General features: G+C 32.7%; 1 protein-coding gene and 1 pseudogene across 1 annotated transcript in view; both read right to left on the minus strand.

Annotated features, from left to right (window-relative positions):
• Positions 1–26,008, minus strand: part of LOC139528893 (serine protease inhibitor dipetalogastin-like) — a 36,604-nt gene that overhangs the window by 5,351 nt on the left and 5,245 nt on the right. The window contains exon 3 of the mRNA XM_071325131.1: positions 25,261–25,374. Within this exon, the coding sequence (XP_071181232.1) occupies positions 25,261–25,374 (114 nt within the window). The remainder of the gene's footprint in view (positions 1–25,260; positions 25,375–26,008) is intronic.
• LOC139528976 (uncharacterized) lies at positions 11,235–18,600 on the minus strand (annotated as a pseudogene).

The raw sequence follows: 26,008 nt of genomic DNA on the forward strand, positions 1-26,008 counted from the left end.
CAAGAAGATGTCGCAAGAGTGCCAATAAGACAACTCTCCATCCAAGTCATACTTTGTTAATGTGAAAATACATAGATCACGTCAGTGAAAAATGTATATCTTTAACAATTTTTTCACTAATTGAAATTCAAAATCTCCTCTTTGTCACAGTCATTGTAAAGATAAGAATAATAAAGTCTTTATATCTCATCAAAACTTTGATATTTATGACTAACCCTAACCATAATCCTAATCCTAACCCTAACCCTAACCCTAACCCTATTCGTTACTCCAGACAGTTTTTTTGAAAGAGTTGATACTTGTATGTATACTGATTAATTATGATCACATTAATGGTACCAATTTAACACTTCGATAAAATTGAGAATGGAAATGGGGAATGTTTCAAAGCGACAACAACCAGACCATAGAGCAGACAACAGCCAAAGCCACCAATGGGTCTTTAATGTAGCGAGAAACTCTCGCACCCGGATGAGTCAATTTATCTATTTTCAATAATGCCCGGGTCAAAATATTTAAAGTTCCAAAACCTTATTATAAAATTTGAAGAGATCATACCACCAAAAAAAGCACCAAAAATAATATCAGAAACGTACAAGGAATAAGTGATTTGCAGTCGGGGGACAATTCCCTTATTTAAAAAGATATCATAAACTGCAAATGTAAATAAAACAAAATCCGTGTTTTCATGCCTGTGCCATCGACCAAGTGGTAGTACAAACATTAGTATAACAAATTTGACTGTTCAAGGGGATTCGTGTTTTTTCGTCTTTGGTTTTCTACTAGGAGTTTCAGAATGTTTATCTCATAATTATGCATTATATAAAGTTCACAAGAAATAAATCAGATTTGCTTTAAAAGAGGGACGAAAGATACCAGAGGGACAGTCAAACTCATAAATCGACAATACACAAACACTATAGTACACATAACACAACATAGAAAACTAAAAAATAAACAACAGGAAACCCACCAAAAACTAGGGGTGATTTCAGGTGCTCCGGAAGGGTAAGCAGATCATGCTCCACACGTGGCACCCGTCGTGTACCTATTAATTTTTGTTATACTACTAGTATATTGTATATTTCGTTGTTTTCATCTTATAGTTGATGTGTTTCCCTCGATTTTAGTTCTTAACCCAGATTTTTTTTCTCAATAGATTAATGACCTTTGAACGGCGTTAAACTTATGTTGCTTTTATAGGTATATGAATTTTTTTTGCGCAGCCAATGATGTCATTTAATATATAAACTTTGTATTTGATAGGAAAAGCATTTCGAATGATAGTCATATTTAGTAATTTCAAATCAAATTGATGCATATAAAAAACCACTCACGCTTCTTGGCTTTTACAATCATTGCCATATGTGAGACCATCTACCCCACAAACTGGGTTATACTCCTCTGTACAGATAACTGGACATTCCCCTGATAATGCTAAATGAACTCCACTATGAAAATAGAATAATCATTACTAGTAATTAAACTATTTCTGTAATGTGGTACGGACATTTATCTAATGCATATAACAGAAAAATCAAGCCACTGTATAGTTCATCGACATCTTAATTCAATGAAAGGAATCTTCATGAATGTTTAAAAGAGGGGCGAAAGATATCAGTGGGACATTTAAACTCATAGAACGGAAATAAACTGACAACATCATTGGCATTTAAATTGTACGTGTGTTCTGTACCTTTGTTAACAGTAAATTGTTTTGATACATTTCATCGTGTTTTACGTTGTTCTCGGGACTTTCTTTGTTTAAGTTTGTGTGTTTTGTTTCTTGTTTAGTCAAGCAATAATAAAAAAAAATGCATTTTATCTTGTTAGTATTTAGAATGTTAGTTACAGAAGTAAATACAAATCAGATTGATATATATAAACAAGTGTATATGTGCGAAACACTCACGTTTTTTGTCTTGTACTTGTCAAGTCACAAGTTCATTGACATTTCTCAATACAACTTACAGTTGACAAAAGGAACAGAGCCAATGTACAATTTAAACATTCATGAAGAACACATTTGAATTAAGATATGGATAGTAAACTGCCTATTGCTAGAAAGCTTTGAAGCCAGCCGATTTTTAAATCCCATAGCCGCATATGAAATAAACACTCACTCTTTCTGTCTTTTACATTCATTGCCATATGTGATGCCATCTACTCCACAAACTGGGTTATACTCCTCTGTACAGATAACTGGACATTCCCCTGTTGATGCTAACTGAACTCCACTATGGAAATAAAAAAGTCAATAACGCTACTTGTAATACAGACATTTCTTAATCATATATAAATAAACTCATCAGGGAAACCAGGATAGAAATTTCATATATACCCTAGACGCGCGTTTCGTCTACAAAAGACTCATCAAGGAAACATCAAGCCACCGACTCGTTGAGTGACGTTTAATATCATCCTAATGACTGTTGAAATTGCACGTTTGCTATGTACCTATTGTTAACACTAAGTGTTTTGTTTCATTTTCTGGAGTTGTATGTTGTTCCCGGGACTTTCAATATTACCTTTTGTGTGTTCTGTCTCTTGTTTAGCCGAGTAATAGTAGAAAATAGCATTTTTTTGTAAGTATTTAGAATCAATTTTAGTTACGGTAGTAAAATCATTTCAAATCGAAAATGTATACATGGGATACATGACAAATACTTACGCTTTCTGTCTTTTACATTCATTGCCATATGTGATGCCATCTACCCCACACACTGGGTTATACTCCTCTGTACAGATAACTGGACATTCCCCTGTTGATGCTAACTGAACTTGATATTCGAATACAACATTTTAAAGAACATTTTACCCTCAACAAAAACTATAAAAACCCTATTTCGCGTATCAAAAATAAACTAACAGAACTAGCCAAGGAATTTGTTTTTGTCCCGGCTGATCTGTAACAAACATAAACTTTTAGCAACTTCTTTACAAGCAGAACCAAACACAATGAAAGTCCCAACAATGTACTGGCTTCCGAAGCTGTACAAAAAACCTTACAAATATAGATTTATTTCATCTTCCAGCCATTGTTCAACTACTAAATTGTCTGTTTTACTTACTAGTACACTTGGTACAATAAAAAACCTGATAATAAATTGTTCAAATAAGGCCTTTGAAAATAGTGGAATTAATTACTTTTGGAGTGTCAAAAACTCGTTGGAAGTACTTGATAAATTGCATGCATATATTGGTGATTTTGAATCTGTTCAAAGTTTTGATTTTTCTACCCTATATACCACTTTGCCTCATATTCTTATTAAGAAAAAATTCACATCCCTAATTAACTGGGCATTTAAAAAGTCGGAATGCGAGTACATATGTTCAAACTCTTTTAGATCATTTTTTAGTAGCAATAAACAAAGGAACTATGTCAATTGGACATGCTTTGATACTATTTATGCACTTGAATTTTTACTTGATAACATTATTGTTCGCTTTGGAGATTCCGTATATCGTCAAGTTATTGGAATTCCAATGGGGACTAACTGTGCACCACTTATTGCGGACCTGTTTTTGTATTGTTATGAGTTACAATTTATGACTAAAATTAGCAAAGACCCATCAAAACAACATTTGATACAAAAATTTAACAATACTTTTAGATATTTGGATGATATATTGGCTCTAAATAATGACGACTTCAGTATGTATACTAAAGAAATTTATCCTGTAGAACTTACTTTAAATAAAGCTAATGATAACAATGACCACTGCCCTTTCCTCGATCTTGATATCTATATCATAAACGGGAAGCTTAATACAAAAATTTATGATAAAAGAGATGATTTTTCATTTCCTATTGTTAATTATCCATTTTTAGATGGTGACGTTCCCTTGTCACCATCTTATGGTGTTTATATATCTCAACTTGTACGATTCGCTCGTGTATGTAATAATGTATTAGATTTTAGCGAGAGAAATTTATGTATTACTGAAAAATTATTACACCAGGGTTTTCGATATCACAAACTGGTCAAAACATTTACTAAATTTTATCACCGGTATAAGGAAATAATTCGTAAATATAACTCAACATGCAGACATCTTATACGTTCAGGTATTTCACATCCAAAATTTTATGGAAATATTCTTTATAAAGCACAAAAATGTCAGTATTCTCCTCAGAAACTAACAAAACCTTTAAATAGACTTATTAAAAGGGGATATAGTTACGATACTGTTGTCAGGTCATTAAAGATTGCATATTTTGGCTTTAACATTGATTCACTGATAGGGTCTTTGCATCGGAACTAAACACATTTATTTCTAAAAAAACAGTTGTTGGCATGACACGGGTTATGTTCTTCTCATATATTTTATGATAGTATGATACTAAACCCCTAACGGGAGGGATTGTACCTGATATTCATATGATGAAGACATAATCTTTCAATCAGTTTAATTGAGATCTGGAGCTGGCATGTCAGTTAACTGCTAGTAGTCTGTTGTTATTTATGTATTATTGTCATTTTGTTTATTTTCTTTTGTTACATCTTTTGACATCAGACTCGGACTTCTCTTGAACTGAATTTTAATGTGCGTATTGTTATTCTTTTACTTTTCTACATTGGCTAGAGGTATAGGGGGAGGGTTGAGATCTCATAAACATGTTTAACCCCGCCGCAATTTTGCGCCTGTCCCAAGTCAGGAGCCTCTGGCCTTTGTTAGTCTTGTATGATTTTAAATTTTAGTTTCTTGTGTATAATTCGGAGTTTAGTATGACGTCCATTATCACTGTACTATTATGCATATTTTAGGGGCCAGCTGAAGGACACCTACGGGTGCGGGAATTCTCGCTACATTGAAGACCCATTGGTTGCCTTCGGCTGTTGTTTGCTCTATGGTCGGGTGGTTGTCGCTTTGACATATTCACCATTTCCTTTCTCAATTTTATCCACTATGAAAATAGAAAAATCAATAACAGTACTTGTAATAAAGACATGTTTTTAACATATGTAAAGGAGACATCAAACCACTGCATCATTCATTGTTCACAAAATAACTTGCTGTTGACTACTTACAAAATTTAGAATTTTTGAAAAACTAAGGCCTTTCTACATCAGGCATAGATTACTTTAGCTGGATTTGACAAAACTTTTAGTAATTTTGGTCCTCAATGCTCTTCAACTTCGTACTTTATTTGGTCTTTTTAACTTTTTGGGATTCGAGCGTCACTGATGAGTCTTTTGTAGACGAAACGCGCGTCTGGCGTATATAAAAAAAATTAGTCCTAGTATGTATGATGAGTTTATTTGGTACAGAACAAACGTACAATTTGATAATTCATACAGAAAAATATCTGAAATTAGACGTGTATAGTAAACTGCCTATTGCTAGAATACAAAGATTTTCTTATGCCAACCGATTTTCAAAATCCGATAGATGCATATGAAAAAACATTCACGTTTGCTGTCTCTTACAATCATTGCCATATGTTATGTCATCTATACCACAAACTGGGTTTTCACATGTAGTGTGTTTATATACTGAGGATAGTACAGATGGGTGCGGTCCTAACCTTGACAAAAGTTAACTTAGAGTTAACTTGTTGACTGCTTTCTAAGTTAACTTGAGAATTTTTAAGCAGTCAAGCAAGTTAACTTCGTCGTTGGTGGACCAGACCTACGGTCTGCTTTTTTAGGACTGCTGCAGACCTATCGACAAGTCAGCTCCAGACCAGACCTGTGGACAAGTCTGCTTTTGACCAGTCCTGAGGACAGGTCTGCCCCAGACCAGACCTGTGGACAAGTCTGCTTTTGACCAGTCCTAAGGACAGGTCTGCCTCAGACCAGACCTGTGGACAGGTCTGCTCCTGACCAGACCTGAGGACAGGTCTGCTTTTGACCAGACCTGTGGACAAGTCTGCTATTGACCAGACCTGAGGACAGGTCTGCTTATGACAGATTATCGTTATAAGAGTTTTCATATCAGACTTGAGCTTTCATTAAAATATGTAAACAACATTCGCATTGTTTTTCCACAGATATCATTTATTATTTACTCGCCAGACTCTACTAGATATTATACAAATGCTCTCTTTTATTTGATATACATGTATTTTTATATAAATAAAAAATGGCTATACGATCACACAGAGTTTTTTTTATTAGAAGGCGGATAGAAAGGTTATCCAACGCATCGGAACAATATTCTTATATCACGGGATATCGGCAACATTGTCTACGTTACTTCGTTCCCCGTTGTTTACCTGTCCCTTCCTAAATTTTACTTTATGCATAAATTTATACTTGCATGGATATTTCATTGATATTCAACTTGTTTGCATTGGATTTACTATTCTATTTCCCGCAGAATATTCTAACAGAAATTGTACAGTGTCCGTAAGCATACGATGTGGTAAAACTATCAACAATCTCGTCAAATTCGTCAGATTTATCGAGAGATTTGTCATAGCCGATATTTATATGGGACGTCCTAAAATTATACTCAATGCGCACTTTAATGAAATAGTTGCCACTTGACGTTTAACTATAAACAAAATCAATCAACCGACATAATAGATTCCAAGAAGAGAACCTCGTATACTTTTTTTTTATTAAATCATTGTAAATAGTACAAATGAATTCAGACATGTCAGTGTTGGTACTTTGATGATGTGGCATAATAGTTTTGTTTTACACGTACACCATAATGAACTCCTATATATGATGTGACTGTTATTATAAATAAAGAGATGAAATTCTGACATTCTCAATTTATTCAGAATATTTTTTGCATTAATGGTTTTCCAATATTATTGATTACGTGTACATTTACGGTCCTACTAAAATGTGAACAGGAGCGCCAGGAGAAGACATTAAGGCGCTCGGTACAATGGTATGCGGGTATATAGATTTGCAAATAAAAGTGCACATATGATCAGTTTTGGTCAAATAGTTTTGTTTTCCAAGTCAGCATGAGGTATTAAAACTACTGAAATTTTGTTACGTATCAATATTTTGAATAAAAGGAGGACACGCTGGTATCCTAAATTTATGCGAACAAAAATTTGTTGTTATTAAATTGCAATATTGCTGTCCATTGTCATGATTATATTATACAATGATTCCTGACATAAAAAATATGGCTGATTAATACTATGCGGGTACGTCATGGTGTATATAGATTTACAAATTAAAGTGCACATATGGTCAGTTTTGGTAATGCGGTCAAATAATTTTGTTGTACAAGTCAGCTGGAGGTATCAAAACTACTGAAATTTTGTTACGTATCAATATTTTGAATAAAATGAGGACATGCTGGTATCCTAAATTTATGTGAACAAAAATTTGTTGTTATTATATTGCAATATTGCTGTCCATTGTCATGATTGTATTATACATTGATTCTGGCATAAAAAATATGGCTGATTAACTATGCGGGTATATAGATTTACAAATTAAAGTGCACAAATGGTCAGTTTTGGTGGATGCGGTCAAATAATTTTGTTGTACAAGTCAACTGGAGGTATCAAAACTACTGAAATTTTGTTATGATCAATATTTTGAATAAAATGAGGACATGCTGGTATCCTAAATATATGCGAACAAAAATTTGTTGTTATTATATTGCAATATTGCTGTCCATTGTCATGATTGTATTATACATTGAATCCTGACATAAAAAATATGGCTGATTTACTATGCGGGTATATAGATTTACAAATTAAAGTGCATATATGGTAAGTTTTGGTGGATGCGGTCAAATAATTTTGTTGTAAAAGTCAACTGGAGGCATTAAAACTACTGAAATTTTGTTACGTATCAGTATTTTAAGTAAAAAGAGGACATGCTGGCACCCTTAATTTAGGTGAACAAAAATTTGTTGTTATTATATTGCAATATTGCTGTCCATTGTCATGATTGTATTATACATTGAATCCTGACATTAAAAATAAGGCTGATTTACTATGCTGGTATATAGATTTACAATTTAAAGTTCACATATGGTCAGTTTTGGTAATGTGGTCAAATAATTTTGTTGTACAAGTCAGCTGGAGGTATCAAAACTACTGAAATTTTGTTACGTATCAATATTTTGAATAAAATGAGGACATGCTGGTATCCTAAATTTATGCGAACCAAAATTTTTTGTTATTATATTGCAATTTTGCTGTCCATTGTCATGATTGTATTATACATTGAATCCTGACATCAAAAATGTGGCTGATTTACTATGCAGGTATATAGATTTACAAATTAAAGTGCACATATGGTCAGTTTTGGTGGATGCGGTCAAATGATTTTGTTGTACAAGTCAACTGGAGGTATCAAAACTACTGAAATTTTGTTACGTATCAGTATTTTAAGTAAAAAGAGGACATGCTGGTACCCTTAATTTAGGCGAACAAAAATTTGTTGTTATTATATTGCAATATTGCTGTCCATTGTCATGATTGTATTATACATTGAATCCTGACATTAAAAATAAGGCTGATTTTCTATGCTGGTATATAGATTTACAATTTAAAGTTCACATATGGTCAGTTTTGGTAATGTGGTCAAATAATTTTGTTGTACAAGTCAGCTGGAGGTATCAAAACTACTGAAATTTTGTTACGTATCAATATTTTGAATAAAATGAGGACATGCTGGTATCCTAAATTTATGCGAACCAAAATTTTTTGTTATTATATTGCAATTTTGCTGTCCATTGTCATGATTGTATTATACATTGAATCCTGACATAAAAAATATGGCTGATTTACTATGCGGGTATATAGATTTACAAATTAAAGTGCATATATGGTCAGTTTTGGTGGATGCGGTCAAATAATTTTGTTGTACAAGTCAACTGGAGGCATCAAAACTACTGAAATTTTGTTACGTATCAGTATTTTAAGTAAAAAGAGGACATGCTGGCACCCTTAATTTAGGCGAACAAAAATTTGTTGTTATTATATTGCAATATTGCTGTACATTGTCATGATTGTATTATACATTGAATCCTGACATTAAAAATAAGGCTGATTTACTATGCTGGTATATAAATTTACAATTTAAAGTTCACATATGGTCAGTTTTGGTAATGCGGTCAAATAATTTTGTTGTACAAGTCAGCTGGAGGTATCAAAACTACTGAAATTTTGTTACTTATCAATATTTTGAATAAAATGAGGACATGCTGGTATCCTAAATTTATGCGAACCAAAATTTTTTGTTATTATATTGCAATTTTGCTGTCCATTGTCAGGATTGTATTATACATTGAATCCTGACATAAAAAATATGGCTGATTAACTATGCGGGTATATAGATTTACAAATTAAAGTGCACATATGGTCAGTTTTGGTGGATGCGGTCAAATAATTTTGTTGTACAAGTCAACTGGAGGTATCAAAAGTACTTAAATTTTGTTACGTATCAATATTTTGAATAAAATGAGGACATGCTGGTATCCTAAATTTATGCGAACAAAAATTCGTTGTTATTATATTGCAATATTGCTGTCCATTGTCATGATTGTATTATACATTGAATCCTGACATAAAAAATATTGCTGATTTACTATGCGGGTATATAGATTTACAAATTAAAGTGCATATATGGTCAGTTTTGGTGGATGCGGTCAAATAATTTTGTTGTACAAGTCAACTGGAGGCATCAAAACTACTGAAATTTTGTTACGTATCAGTATTTTAAGTAAAAAAAGGACATGCTGGCACCCTTAATTTAGGCGAACAAAAATTTGTTGTTCTTATATTGCAATATTGCTGTACATTGTCATGATTGTATTATACATTGAATCCTGACATTAAAAATAAGACTGATTTACTATGCTGGTATATAAATTTACAATTTAAAGTTCACATATGGTCAGTTTTGGTAATGCGGTCAAATAATTTTGTTGTACAAGTCAGCTGGAGGTATCAAAACTACTGAAATTTTGTTACGTATCAATATTTTGAATAAAATGAGGACATGCAGGTATCCTAAATTTATGCGAACCAAAATTTTTTGTTATTATATTGCAATTTTGCTGTCCATTGTCAGGATTGTATTATACATTGAATCCTGACATAAAAAATATTGCTGATTTACTATGCGGGTATATAGCTCATGTCAGAAAACATGGGGTGATCCCATGTTTACAGGATAAACCCGTTTTTCTGGGGTCGAAAAACCCGCGAAAACTGGGGTATAAAACTTTGGACATTGTTTTTCCTGTCTTTGTTGAAAAGCGCATCATGTCAGCTGTTGTGGTAAGTTTTTACTAACATGAACTTGTGTTTGACATAAGGTGTTTAACATTCCATTGATCATTCTGTTGTGTAAGGCTCAGAATAAAAAGGCTTCATCACCGGAAGTGTAAAAATCAAACCATTTATCAATAATATCAAATAATACCTTTACTTTCTCGAAAAATTCTCTTTCTCACTGACTTTGTCGACTTACATTACTCCATCTTGAACATCAATCCAAGTGCAATATGAAACAAAGCTTTCTATTGGCTGATTAATCTTTTGAGCTTTGCAAAATTGTATGGAGGGCATATATAACAAAACAATACCTAAACCTGATGATCAGTTTAATATTTCAAATTTGATGATTGTCAATTTTTCAGTTTATAATTAGGGACTAAGAAATGATAAGAAACAACACATATTCAGATTATGAAATACAATTAATAATATATTAATATCGTCATATATGCCAATAGATATCAATCTATAACAAAAAAAACCCGTTATAATATATAAAAGAGAATTATAGAATATATGATTGTAAATAAGCATGATAATAACGAAGAACAGCAAAAGAAAATGTTTTGTATAATGAATTTTGAATATTCTCTACTTATTTTTGATATTTTCTCAAAAAAAGGGGGGTGGAAATTAAATGTACATTATGTAATCTATTGCTAAATATGGATCTTTTTCAGGATAAAACATCAAAATTTGGACGCAAGTCAACTTTCCAGGTTATAACTAAAAGAAAGAAGCCGGTAAAAGAACTAGACTCAAGGAAAGACCAACAGAAGTATTTTTCTCGAAGAAAAGATACTATATTTAATAAGGTAGTTCCATTCCTAATAATACGACAAATATACCGTTGATAAAAAATGGGCCAAATGTAGTACTGTTAATAGACTATTGTGTACATACATTGAAAAGTTTGCTTTGTGATAATAAAGATATATATATATATTTAATCACCATATTATTCTGTATTTTTAAATAAATTTGTAGGCATTTAAAATTTTGTTACTTACTAAGACCTTAAAAAGTTTATCAAATTTATTAGGCTGTGATAGGAAAAACAACATGAGAATAGATCTACAATTGCAAAAATCATCAGTTAATCTACATCATCTTGTATTTCTTTTAAAAATGTCAACATTTCTGGTTTTGTCTTTCTCTTTATCTTTATCCATTTCTCATCGAGTTTCTTGTCAGCAAGTTCTACAAGTTCTTTCTCGACCAGTTTGCTAATTTCCGCTTTTGTCTTATTAGCTATGTTATCGTATTCTTCTCTATCAGTTGGTAAAACAAATAAAGGTTCATACTTGTGCTTACTGCCGAGTGGTTTGTCTTTTAGCCAAATAAGATGTTTTCGTCGGTGTTCTTTTGCTTTTTGAGATAGATTGATAATGTCTTTATCCAAATCTTTACCACCGATGGACTTTAGGGTTTTTTCTTCAAGGAATTTTGAATTTTTAATGATGGTTCTAAAGTTTGAAATTTCTTTACCAATGTCGTAAGCATACATATAATCCTCGTCTACGGAGGACAGTCCCAGCAAAGTAGACAGAGAGCAATACACCTAAAAAAAATAGAATTTATATGAATTGAAACAAAACATATTTTTATGAAAAATTACTTATTAATGCCTATATTTAAAACAAGTTTCATGCAAGGTATCAATACAATTCATGTTTTATAGAAGTTTGATTATGAAATTATAGAAAAATTATTAAGAGTGTTTTACGGCTGATTTATCAATTTGCATAGTTCAATTAAACCAATATGATTTAGGTTAAAGAACTGGAATTTATGACAAGGGCCAGTATCAACATAACAATAAAGGCCGAGTGTGGATCAGTATACACTTACACATCCAAGGGGTTTTCAACAAGCCCATCAACATCAACTTCATCACAGATGGTAATTATTAAGGCTGAACTAATAACTGTGTTGAAATCTTTGCATGATCAATGCATAAGTAAAAAAGCCAACATGCATATGTAGACAAACATATCAATATGCTTCATATTTTTTCCAAATTTTTAATTGAATTTCTTTTATTTTGTAATTTTATTATTTTGTAATGACAGAAAGAAATTAATAAGGTATCTATTTTTATTTTTTTGGGGAATTTCTTTTTCTTTTCTGATTGTTTTATTTTGTTTTATTTATTATTTTGTCGATATAAGGAAACTTCTGACGTGCCAACTATTCCAGCCCTCCCAGCTCTTCAATCAGATCTTACAGACTTTGTCATGGGAGATGCAACTGACGGTGATACCAGCAACACTGCGTTTCCGACCACACAAGGCATAATTGATGATCTTACGAGATTAATAAAACCACTAACAAATGAGGCAGAAAGTCAAACAACTGACAGCTTTGTGAAACAAATCACAACAGTCGGAGATGACTGTAAAGTATGTTATGAGGGACAATTAAACCAGCGAGTTATTTGGGTTGGATGTAGCAGTAAAACAACATGTAGCTACTGGGTCCATGCTCGTTGTATGGGTATAGCTGCCCGAACCAAAGCACCACTTTCAAAAATAAAATTTTTCTGTCCGAAGCATATTGCTTCGGCTGAATAAACTTTATATGTGTAAGTTTTGTTCTCTTTAATTACCTTATCTAATCTGTCGACATTCCTGCAAACTTGTAACCACTTGTTGTTGTCGGGTAATCCAGCGGGAATGAGTCGTTTGGTTTTCCGGTTATAATTCTCAAGTATAAAATCACCCTTCTCCCTTAGACTCATTCCCACTTACACTGTAAGATTCGTTTGCTTCAATGAACGCAAGAACTTCAGGCGGACATTGTACTCGGACAAACAAATCTCTTACAAATGTCTCCATGTAAAAAGGCATATTGAGGCCAAAAAATAGTGGCGAAAATTTTACTTTTGCAGTTTGAATAGCAGATGTATTATTTCGCCTGACCCCTGCCCTAAATACATGGAGTGCCAAACAGTAGGTAAATACTATTTCGGACATTAAAGCATAGTTAGGATTTCGGACACCCGACAACCACTGGTAGTATCCTACAGCAGACACTGGTCCATTCTTTTTTGTCTGCTCGCTACAATAATTCCTAAGCAGCTCCTGAGCCATGGCAAACATAAAAATCTGAAGTATCTGCCAACTTTTGTGGTGATCTGTAAAAAAATAAATGATATTAGCTAGGTTCCTTCTAACACCGCAATTTGAAATTGGCAAACAAAAAACCCTGAAATGACGAACCAAAACAAATATAATACTTGTATTAAAAATCAGCTTTTAATATTTTTTTTATTCGATTCATCCAGAAAACGGAAAATCATGCTACAAACTTTAAAAAAGTGTTATTTACATTATCAAACAGTTTAATTTGAGCCATTTCCCCATTTCAACCGAATATTGAAAATACATACTGGTAGCAGCTTGACAGGCCTGGAGAGCTTTTATGGATGAAAATCCTAACATTTTAGCTAGATCAACAAGTCCAATGTCCCATAAAAGCTTAAACAATGCTTTAACCATGTTTATCTCATAGTGCCCTTGTCCTGTAAGAAACAAACTGTACTATATAGTTAACATGCAAACGTATATATTTATTTAAAGGACTTGCAGTGAATTTTATAATATCTTTATATGTTTATCTGCTTTTTCAATATTATTCTTACTAATGTTACATAAAACATTATTGTTGGTTCAATAAATGTCATAACTTAGATTGGATGATATATGCATTTGCGGCTTTTAAAATAAAACAAAATATGAAAAGACAATTTGCGCAAAAGCAATTTAAAGCGCTACTTCAATTTTATATCTAAAAAAATGTTGAAATACTGGCGTAAACGTACCTGGAAGTAATAGGATATTGTTGTACTTTCGGCAATTTCCAAGAGGTGTATCCTCGCAATGCCCTCTGTAATTTCTATGTTCTTCAAAGTCCGTTATATCCTCAAACTCCATAGAACACTCAGAGCAAACCATATGGTTGTCGATGACCTTGTTGCCAATTGTATATGGAAGTGCATCACACCCAAGCATTGTCCATTTTCTTTTTGACTTGGTTAACACCTCTATGTGATCAAATACCTAAAATACAAAGTAAACGCAATAAAAAGACCTTAACATGCATGAACTATTTGCCACTGGATGTTTAGCAACCAACAATCAATCAATCACTAAAAAGACAATGGTAGACGAATCAATCTCTTTATATCATCATGGTTCTATTCAACATTTTGGCCTATCTTGTAAATAATTAATAAATTACAAGGTAGAAAATGTATATATGTTACATGAAAAAGGATGTGGTATGATTTCCAATGAGAGAACTCTCCACAAGACACTCAGTGGTCCTCATACGACCTTCAACAATGAGTCCAAAACATCGGTACCACTTATTATTCTTAAATTATATTAAATAATTGATTTAATCATGCTGCTACAGTACTGGCAATAATGAACAGTAGTGTAAAGATTGAAAGAAGTAGTTAATCTAACCAAATATTATATAAATACCTTTTCTACAGACTCAAACGAACAAGGGTTCTCAAAACAAGGGTCTCCCATCACAACTTTAATTTTGTCAGCAGGATGTCCACTTCTTACAAAGTTATATCTTAAAAATACAATTTTATATATTACAGTTTGTATAAAGATACATTTTTTTATAATAATAAAGACCGCATCTTTTACACAGCATCTTTTAACGGTTTGAAAAATGCAATATTTGTGTAGTTATCATAAAATTCATATCTACCTATCGTGTGGGTCCATAGATTCAGCACCTAAACTTTCCCCAACATTCCTTTCTTCATTAGCTGTTAAGAGATCAGAGACAACTTTAAGTTGCTCGTCTATAAATTGGTTTCTGAAATAAAAAAGAATATGATCACAGCCATTATATGATTTCTACTTTTTAAAAAAAGGGTGTATATATTATGATACCAATAGTATATAACAATAGCAAATTTTTGTGTATTGCAACATATGTAAAAAGTATCTATCAACGTTAAAATTAAGTGGCTGTAATATAAGCAATTCTAGGCAAGCGTATAACCCTCCACAACGAGAAAACACAAACAGTAGATTCTAAAATGCCCTTACATGCCAAATAATTAAAAAAAAATCTAAATCGTATAAATTTAAAAGAATATTTTTATTTATAGTTACCTAAATTTGCAAAAAGCAACATCTTCTTTTTGGAACAACTTAAAAATGTCAGACACAGCTTTATGTTTGGATGGTTCGTCATATTTATACCAATGTTTTGGGGAAAACTTGTCCTCAAATTGCAACATACTGTTTGGGTTGGGTAGCACATGGATGAGATTGGTAATGACACTGTTTTCCGATTTGAAATCGGAAATAACACGCCACTTTCTCTGTAATACCTGAAAATAATTAACACGAGTTAAGATCACTTCATTTTAATTTATATATATATATATACTAAACACCAAATTATACACAAGAAACTATATAGATATTGAAAATAAAAACCTTATTGAAACTTTGGAAGTTTATCGAATGTGTAATGTGTTTTCCCTTGTATTAGTATACTATGCGTGTATCTTACAGAACTGTCTAGTTTTTAAATAAGATATTCTATCGTAATTGCATTGAGACAATCATTCACCAGAAAACAAAGACAGGATACGTTACAGCTTAGGCTTGTGCTTATTAATAGAATACATACCTGGTTGTTATCAAAGAAAGTAACAACATCCACTTCATTTGGACACTGTAGTGCTTCTTTGCTATACTCTTTTATCCAGTTATTCACAGTAGTATAACTACCAGATGGGTGGCCAACTGAATTCAAAACTACTGCAGCTTTGCTTCCAGTAACGTAATACGTTAAAAGACTCTGCATGAAGCTCAGCGGTGAAATAAAAATTGAGTTTCTCATGTAATAGATATAGTCTATACACCTTGCTGTTTCCATAGCTGAGTTTTTTTTGGATGGGATTTCGTCAATTATTCCGTCAAGAAAGCTTTTAATAACATGATTTCGGCTGGACACATAATCTGAAAAAAATATACCTTTACAAAATACGTGCTTTGATGACAATAATAATTTTCGAACGTATTGGTATATTTGTATATATGTAATATATATATAATGCTTCAATTTCATCCCAATATTTTAAACGCAGAAATTAATTGTTCTACATTTGTCATGAGTTTTGCAAATTCGGGGACTAGAATGCAAAACATATCTTAGAAAGAAGTTAGCAATATCCTTTAACTCTACTTTCCGCTATATAGATGACGTTCTTTCACTAAACAATTCAAAATTTGGTGACTATGTGGAACGCATCTATCCCATCGAATTGGAGATAAAGGATACTACAGATACAGTTAAGTCAGCTTCATATCTTGACTTACATCTAGAAATTGACAATGAGGGTCGGTTGAAGACAAAACTTTACGACAAAAGAGATGATTTCAGCTTTCCAATTGTGAACTTTCCATTTCTAAGTAGCAACATTCCAGCAGCACCTGCATACGGGGTATATATCTCTCAATTGATACGATATTCCCGTGCTTGCATTTCCTATCATGATTTTCTTGATAGAGGGTTACTGCTCACAAGGAAGCTATTAAATCAAGAGTTCCAAATGGTGAAGTTGAAATCATCCCTTCGTAAATTTTACGGACGCCATCACGAGTTGGTTGACCGTTATGGAATAACCATTTCACAAATGATATCGGATATGTTCCTCACGTCGTAACTACAATCCCCTTCCCTTTCATGAATTTGACCTACCTAATTAGACTATTTACCGGATTTGTAATCACATAAGCAACACGACGGGTGCCGCATGTGGAGCAGGATCTGCTTACCCTTCCGGAGCACCTGAGATCACCCCTAGTTTTTGGTGGGGTTCGTGTTGTTTATTCTTTAGTTTTCTATGTTGTGTCATGTGTACTATTGTTTTTCTGTTTGTCTTTTTCATTTTTAGCCATGGCGTTGTCAGTTTGTTTTATATTTATGAGTTTGACTGTCCCTTTGGTATCTTTCGTCCCTCTTTTCTTAGATATTCCCCAAAAGGACGAATTTCATTTGCTGAATTATGCATTTATAAAGATTTAACAAGTAGCAAATGTATTATAGGTTGTTTTTTTTTAAACTTTGTTCCTCCTCCAAATAAAGGGAGATAATTGTAATTGACAAATTAATAAAAGTTAATATATATATTGAGTAAGCTGACTTCTTGAACGGAAACTATATTTGTGATTTTAAGAAACTTTGTATAAAAAGCATGTTTTTATTTATTTCATTCTATAAGCATTGATAAGACCTAGTATACATATATAATATATATATATAGAAGTAAACTGCATTCACTACTCACCCGTCACGTTGAAAGACTCTAGGTATTCATCATTTTTGTACTTTCCACCAATATGCTTAGAGTCCTCATATATCAGCTTGTTCTGGCATTTACCAATGGCATGGGCTAACCTTAGTTTAAACATACATACATGTATATAAATAGATAAATCTTTATTAAGAAAACAGAAACACAAAAAAAAAAAACAAATAAAAAACCCCGAAAAAATAAAAAGGATAAAAAAAATGGAGAAGAAATTTTACTAAGATGATGATGTGTGTGCGATCATGGTTTGCTACCTAGACAATCTGAAATCTTTCACAACTTTTAATAAACGCAAAGACATTTTGAAAAATGGTTTAGTTTTGCTCTAGAGAAAGAAAACAACTAGCCGAGGTAAGTAGTTCTATGTTAATTTTACAATCATTTGGAAGCCAGTGCAGACTTTCAAACATTTTATTTCGTATGTCTGAATATAATATACATTTAAACAGTGGCGGATCCAGAAATTTTCATAAGCGGGGGACCACTGACTGACCTAAGAGGGGGCCCGCTCCAGTCACGCTTTAGTGATTCCCTATGTAAGCAACCAAATTTTTAAAGAAAAAGTGCCCCCCCCCCCCCCCACCACATAAATCCGCCTCTGTGAAATAAAAAATGGTAGGAATCTTCACGATTAACGCCACACCGACAAGAAGGGTAAGAAATAATATTGAGCCTATTTAAATCATAGTTTAAGGATGGATGATGCAAAATGGACTAACCTTTGTTGTTGATCTAGTGTACATTCATTCTTTTGAAGCAGATCTAACACACACTGTACTGCTTCTTCTGATATGTCGTTCTTGGATTTTTTAGATGCTGGCAAATCCAGTTGCAAGAAATTATGTTCTGCAAAATTGACACAGCCCTGGCAAAGGAATTTACTATGTTGGTATATGTCTCCTCGTAGAATGAGAGCGTCTATCACTACCTTCTTAATCTTCTTAGCATTTGTTTTTATTACATTTCCAACTGTACTTTCTTTAGTATATTCTTCGTGTTTAATGCAACTGCATTTTTTAAGTGATGCCATTTCAACTATTAAAAGTAATAAATGGAGGACATAAATAACCTGTTCTCTTAATAGTATATTATATTGTTTTACACAAATTGATAAGAGTCTAACAATTATTCTTTGTATTCCATTAAAACTGGAATAAAAGCACTATTTTTTTATTGCATGAACATTTTATTAGTAAAAAGTACATTTATAAATAAATATTAATTTATAATACAAACGATGACTTTTAGAAACTAATAATATATATATTATACAAGTATAATCATTGTTCAAACTGAATATATCTCCTTTAAATGCGTTTTGATAATAGGGCATTATGACACTAATGGGCTACCGTAACTACGATTCAATGTGCAAGATCAACGTTCATTGGCTAGAGTCTTGATCATGTGCATCGATGTACAAAAGCAAAATGGCGAACAGTGAAGGATGAAAACAGGCAAGCTCCTCGATTAAGTTAACAGGGATAGATTTTAACAATTTCTTCTAATTTATGTGTGAAAAAATGAAAAGTACTTACTTCCGGCTAATATAACTCGTCCTGTCGTCTCAAGTAGGCATCTGAGAGAGAAGTTATCTACCAGTTTATATACCCTGAGTTTACCAAAATTACCGCCAATGCACGAGATAATGCGATTTCACGAATCTTGACATAAGCAGTATAAACAATTAACATACCCCAGTTTTGTGGGATTTTTCATTCCCAGGTTTTGAAGGTAACCCCAGTTTTATGATGTCACCCCATGTTTTCTGACATGAGCCCAACCTGTTTAATCCTGTTCATAAAACGGAAGTATTAATTTTCAAATTACTTTATTTTCGATGTTTATACTACGAAACAAAGATATTAAAAATATATTTTTTTAAATCAACGAAGAGCGGTCCTGGTTACAAGTTAACTTAGTGTTGACCAGACCAGTCAAAAGTTAACTTGGGAACAGGTCTGGTTTTGATCGGATTTGTTCAAGCAGAAGTTAACTTTGTGGCAGGACCGGTTTCCAAGTTAACTTATGTTAACTTTATGACAGGACTGTTTCCGAAGTTAACTTATGTTAACTTATGACAGGACTGGTTCGAAGTTAACTTATATCAATAGCGGACCTGTTTCTAAGTTAACTTTTTGGCAGACATAAAAATAGTCCTAGGTCCAAGTCCGCTTTTCAAGTTAACTAGATTTTGGTCCTAGGACTGGTCAGAGCAGTCCTATATTCGGTCACAGGTTAACTTTGACCAGTCCAAATGACTGGTTATCAAGTTAACTTGCTGTACAGGTTAGGAGTGCACCCATCTGTATGTGGACCTCTAGTAATTATATTTTTCTATCGGAGCAGTTACATTATTTGTGCTTATTTTCTACTGTTATATATGTTTAAGGATCGGTAAAATATGCTATACCATCGCAAATCATTGAAAAGAGAATCAACTGATGGATGTACTGTCAATCAACAAGAAGTCGGATAACAGAAGTTGCTTCTAGTTTACTAATTCCAAGTAAAGACAGTAAAAAGGGAAACATTCGGAGAATTGATACAACTCAATACGAATAAATAATTATGTCATTGTATTCTAGGTTTCTGTAGTTAAATAATTAATTTCAAATTAGACTGAAACAAATGAAAACAAAACAAACAAAAACAAAAATATAACACTCACGCCTTCTGTCTTTTACATTCATTGCCATATGTGATGCCATCTACTCCACAAACTGGGTTATACTCCTCTGTACAGATAACTGGACATTCCCCTGTTGATGCTAACTGAACTCCACTATGGAAATAAAAAAGTCAATAACGCTACTTGTAATACAGACATTTCTTAATCATATATAAATAAACTCATCAGGGAAACCAGGATAGAAATTTCATATATACCCTAGACGCGCGTTTTGTCTACAAAAGACTCATCAAGGAAACATCAAGCCACCGACTCGTTGAGTGACGTTTAATATCATCCTAATGACTGTTGAAATTGCACGTTTGCTATGTACCTATTGTTAACACTAAGTGTTTTGTTTCATTTTCTGGAGTTGTATGTTGTTCCCGGGACTTTCAATATTACCTTTTGTGTGTTCTGTCTCTTGTTTAGCCGAGTAATAGTAGAAAATAGCATTTTTTTGTAAGTATTTAGAATCAATTTTAGTTACGGTAGTAAAATCATTTCAAATCAAAAATGTATACATGGGATACATGACAAATACTTACGCTTTCTGTCTTTTACATTCATTGCCATATGTGATGCCATCTACTCCACAAACTGGGTTATACTCCTCTGTACAGATAACTGGACATTCCCCTGTTGATGCTAACTGAACTTGATATTCGAATACAACATTTTAAAGAACATTTTACCCTCAACAAAAACTATAAAAACCCTATTTCGCGTATCAAAAATAAACTAACAGAACTAGCCAAGGAATTTGTTTTTGTCCCGGCTGATAAAGCTGCTAATAATATCATTATTGTTTGACGTAAATTTTATATAGAGGTTCTGCAAAAGGAAATCACGAATTCACCAACATTCCAACTGACTTCATTTTCAGAAAACGACATCTGTAACAAACATAAACTTTTAGCAACTTCTTTACAAGCAGAACCAAACACAATGAAAGTCCCAACTATGTACTGGCTTCCGAAGCTGCACAAAAAACCTTACAAATATAGATTTATTTCATCTTCCAGCCATTGTTCAACTACTAAATTGTCTGTTTTACTTACTAGTACACTTGGTACAATAAAAAACCTGATAATAAATTGTTCAAATAAGGCCTTTGAAAATAGTGGAATTAATTACTTTTGGAGTGTCAAAAACTCGTTGAAAGTACTTGATAAATTGCATGCATATATTGGTGATTTTGAATCTGTTCAAAGTTTTGATTTTTCTACCCTATATACCACTTTGCCTCATATTCTTATTAAGAAAAAATTCACATCCCTAATTAACTGGGCATTTAAAAAGTCGGAATGCGAGTACATATGTTCAAACTCTTTTAGATCATTTTTTAGTAGCAATAAACAAAGGAACTATGTCAATTGGACATGCTTTGATACTATTTATGCACTTGAATTTTTACTTGATAACATTTTTGTTCGCTTTGGAGATTCCGTATATCGTCAAGTTATTGGAATTCCAATGGGGACTAACTGTGCACCACTTATTGCGGACCTGTTTTTGTATTGTTATGAGTTACAATTTATGACTAAAATTAGCAAAGACCCATCAAAACAACATTTGATACAAAAATTTAACAATTCTTTTAGATATTTGGATGATATATTGGCTCTAAATAATGACGACTTCAGTATGTATACTAAAGAAATTTATCCTGTAGAACTTACTTTAAATAAAGCTAATGATAACAATGACCACTGCCCTTTCCTCGATCTTGATATCTATATCATAAACGGGAAGCTTAATACAAAAATTTATGATAAAAGAGATGATTTTTCATTTCCTATTGTTAATTATCCATTTTTAGATGGTGACGTTCCCTTGTCACCATCTTATGGTGTTTATATATCTCAACTTGTACGATTCGCTCGTGTATGTAACAATGTATTAGATTTTAGCGAGAGAAATTTATGTATTACTGAAAAATTATTACACCAGGGTTTTCGATATCACAAACTGGTCAAAACATTTACTAAATTTTATCACCGGTATAAGGAAATAATTCGTAAATATAACTCAACATGCAGACATCTTATACGTTCAGGTATTTCACATCCAAAATTTTATGGAAATATTCTTTATAAAGCACAAAAATGTCAGTATTCTCCTCAGAAACTAACAAAACCTTTAAATAGACTTATTAAAAGGGGATATAGTTACGATACTGTTGTCAGGTCATTAAAGATTGCATATTTTGGCTTTAACATTGATTCACTGATAGGGTCTTTGCATCGGAACTAAACACATTTATTTCTAAAAAAACAGTTGTTGGCATGACACGGGTTATGTTCTTCTCATATATTTTATGATAGTATGATACTAAACCCCTAACGGGAGGGATTGTACCTGATATTCATATGATGAAGACATAATCTTTCAATCAGTTTAATTGAGATCTGGAGCTGGCATGTCAGTTAACTGCTAGTAGTCTGTTGTTATTTATGTATTATTGTCATTTTGTTTATTTTCTTTTGTTACATCTTTTGACATCAGACTCGGACTTCTCTTGAACTGAATTTTAATGTGCGTATTGTTATTCTTTTACTTTTCTACATTGGCTAGAGGTATAGGGGGAGGGTTGAGATCTCATAAACATGTTTAACCCCGCCGCAATTTTGCGCCTGTCCCAAGTCAGGAGCCTCTGGCCTTTGTTAGTCTTGTATGATTTTAAATTTTAGTTTCTTGTGTATAATTCGGAGTTTAGTATGACGTCCATTATCACTGTACTATTATGCATATTTTAGGGGCCAGCTGAAGGACACCTACGGGTGCGGGAATTCTCGCTACATTGAAGACCCATTGGTTGCCTTCGGCTGTTGTTTGCTCTATGGTCGGGTGGTTGTCGCTTTGACATATTCACCATTTCCTTTCTCAATTTTATCCACTATGAAAATAGAAAAATCAATAACAGTACTTGTAATAAAGACATGTTTTTAACATATGTAAAGGAGACATCAAACCACTGCATCATTCATTGTTCACAAAATAACTTGCTGTTGACTACTTACAAAATTTAGAATTTTTGAAAAACTAAGGCCTTTCTACATCAGGCATAGATTACTTTAGCTGGATTTGACAAAACTTTTAGTAATTTTGGTCCTCAATGCTCTTCAACTTCGTACTTTATTTGGTCTTTTTAACTTTTTGGGATTCGAGCGTCACTGATGAGTCTTTTGTAGACGAAACGCGCGTCTGGCGTATATAAAAAAAATTAGTCCTAGTATGTATGATGAGTTTATTTGGTACAGAACAAACGTACAATTTGATAATTCATACAGAAAAATATCTGAAGTTAGACGTGTATAGTAAACTGCCTATTGCTAGAATACAAAGATTTTCTTATGCCAACCGATTTTCAAAATCCGATAGATGCATATGAAAAAACATTCACGTTTGCTGTCTCTTACAATCATTGCCATATGTTATGTCATCTATACCACAAACTGGGTTTTCACATGTAGTGTGTTTATATACTGAGGATAGTATGTGGACCTCTAGTAATTATATTTTTCTATCGGAGCAGTTACATTATTTGTGCTTATTTTCTACTGTTATATATGTTTAAGGATCGGTAAAATATGCTATACCATCGCAAATCATTGAAAAGAGAATCAACTGATGGATGTACTGTCAATCAACAAGAAGTCGGATTACAGAAGTTGCTTCTAGTTTACTAATTCCAAGTAAAGACAGTAAAAAGGGAAACATTCGGAGAATTGATACAACTCAATACGAATAAATAATTATGTCATTGTATTCTAGGTTTCTGTAGTTAAATAATTAATTTCAAATTAGACTGAAACAAATGAAAACAAAACAAACAAAAACAAAAATATAACACTCACGCCTTCTGTCTTTTACATTCATTGCCATATGTGATGCCATCTACTCCACAAACTGGGTTATACTCCTCTGTACAGATAACTGGACATTCCCCTGTTGATGCTAACTGAACTCCACTATTTAAAAAGAGGAATGAAAAAAGTTAATGAAATTAGGGAAACAAGGCCTTATTCACTGCAAAAAAGAAGAAAACATTTTTTTTTTCATGTCAATCTCGTATAAATAATTATTGTTCGAGTCGTTGAAATTGTTATTTAGCGTTAAGTCGTACTTATTTTTAGTCGTACTTATTTTTCTTAAAAAAGTAAAATTAGAAAAATACCGAACTCCAAAGAGTTTTCAAAACTGTTAGTACTTTACCAAAACTGTTAGTACTTTACCAAATGCCAAAATGATCTGTTTTGCTTTTGGTTAGACGGAAAATCCGCCAACCACCGGCTTTCGACGGTCAATTTGATCTCTAAAACCGAGGGAATTGCATGAACATAAAAAGGTGCGGGCCAGGTTCATAAACAGGATAAGAGTTTCATGATATTCGTGCATTACCCAACCAGTATCGACTTATAAGTTTAAATTTTCCTTTAGTATCTTCCACCTTTGTTGTACAAGTCATTCTAGATTTTGTTGTTTGTTGTACAAGTCATTCTAGTTTTTGTTGTTTGTGGTACAAGTCATTCTAGTTGTTGTTGTTTGTTTTACAAGTCATTCTGGTTGTTGTTGTTTGTTTTACAAGTCATTCTAGTGTTTGTTGTTTGTTTTACAAGTCATTCTAGTTTTTGTTGTTTGTTTTACAAGTCATTCTAGTTGTTGTTGTTTGTTTTACAAGTCATTCTAGTTTTTGTTGTTTGTTTTACAAGTCATTCTAGTTTTTGTTGTTTGTTTTACAAGTCATTCTAGTTTTTGTTGTTTTGGTTCTTGTATATGGTTTAATAGACACTCAAAATATTGTCACAGTATTCACCCATAAATAATCTAGTTGAGCAAGCCGTCATCTTACATCATCTCATTTCATTATTTATCTATATGAATGCCGTGTGGAATTTGTTTTCTTTTGTAAAGAAAGACTTCAAACTATATTTCTTAAACAACCAAACGCCATTAAACACGAGGTATTATCAAAACATGAACATATTTTACTACTTTTAATTGAGTTATACTTACGCTGCTTGTCTAATACAGTCGTTGTCATAGGTTCGTCCATCCACTCCACACACAGGGACCAGCTCCAATGAACATTTCTCTTTACATAGTGACATGTCCGCTAAACCAACCCCACTAAAAGATACACAATATGTATAAATATAGATTTAACACGAGAGTCTTGCGTACCAATTACAAGCAAGAGATTTCTTATAAATCCCGTCATTGTGCTATGGTAAATTTTTTATTTTTGTTTTTCGTTTTTGATAATGTGCTTTTTTTTTGTTTCATCCCGTTATTGTGTTATTGTGTTACGATAAATTCTTGTAGTTTTGTCTTTCATTTGTACTAATGTGCTTTTTCTATATGCCTTTTTGTGTTTCTTTGTTGCTATTTGTTTGTTTTTATAGTGATTAAGATTATAACAAAATGTTGCCTGATGTACCCCAATTTTTGACATTTTTATCTATCATGTCTGTTTGTTTTGTTATACATCGTTGTCAATATAATGGAATTGTATGCAACTGTCATACAAGTGAGAGGTTCAGCTAGCTATAAAACCAGATTTAATTCCATTATTTTCTACATGAGAAAATACATGTACCAAGTCAGGGATTTGAGTATTGTTATACTTGCATTTGATGTGTTTGAGTTTTTGGTTTGCCATTTGATGAGGGACTTTCCGTTTTGAATTTCCCTTGGCGTTCGGTATTTTTGTGATTTTACTTTTGTAGACCTTATCATTTACACTTCCTATGTATTTTATGTT

This window comes from Mytilus edulis, chromosome 6 (assembly GCF_963676685.1).
Source record: "Mytilus edulis chromosome 6, xbMytEdul2.2, whole genome shotgun sequence".
Classification (NCBI taxonomy): Eukaryota; Metazoa; Mollusca; class Bivalvia; order Mytilida; family Mytilidae; genus Mytilus; species Mytilus edulis.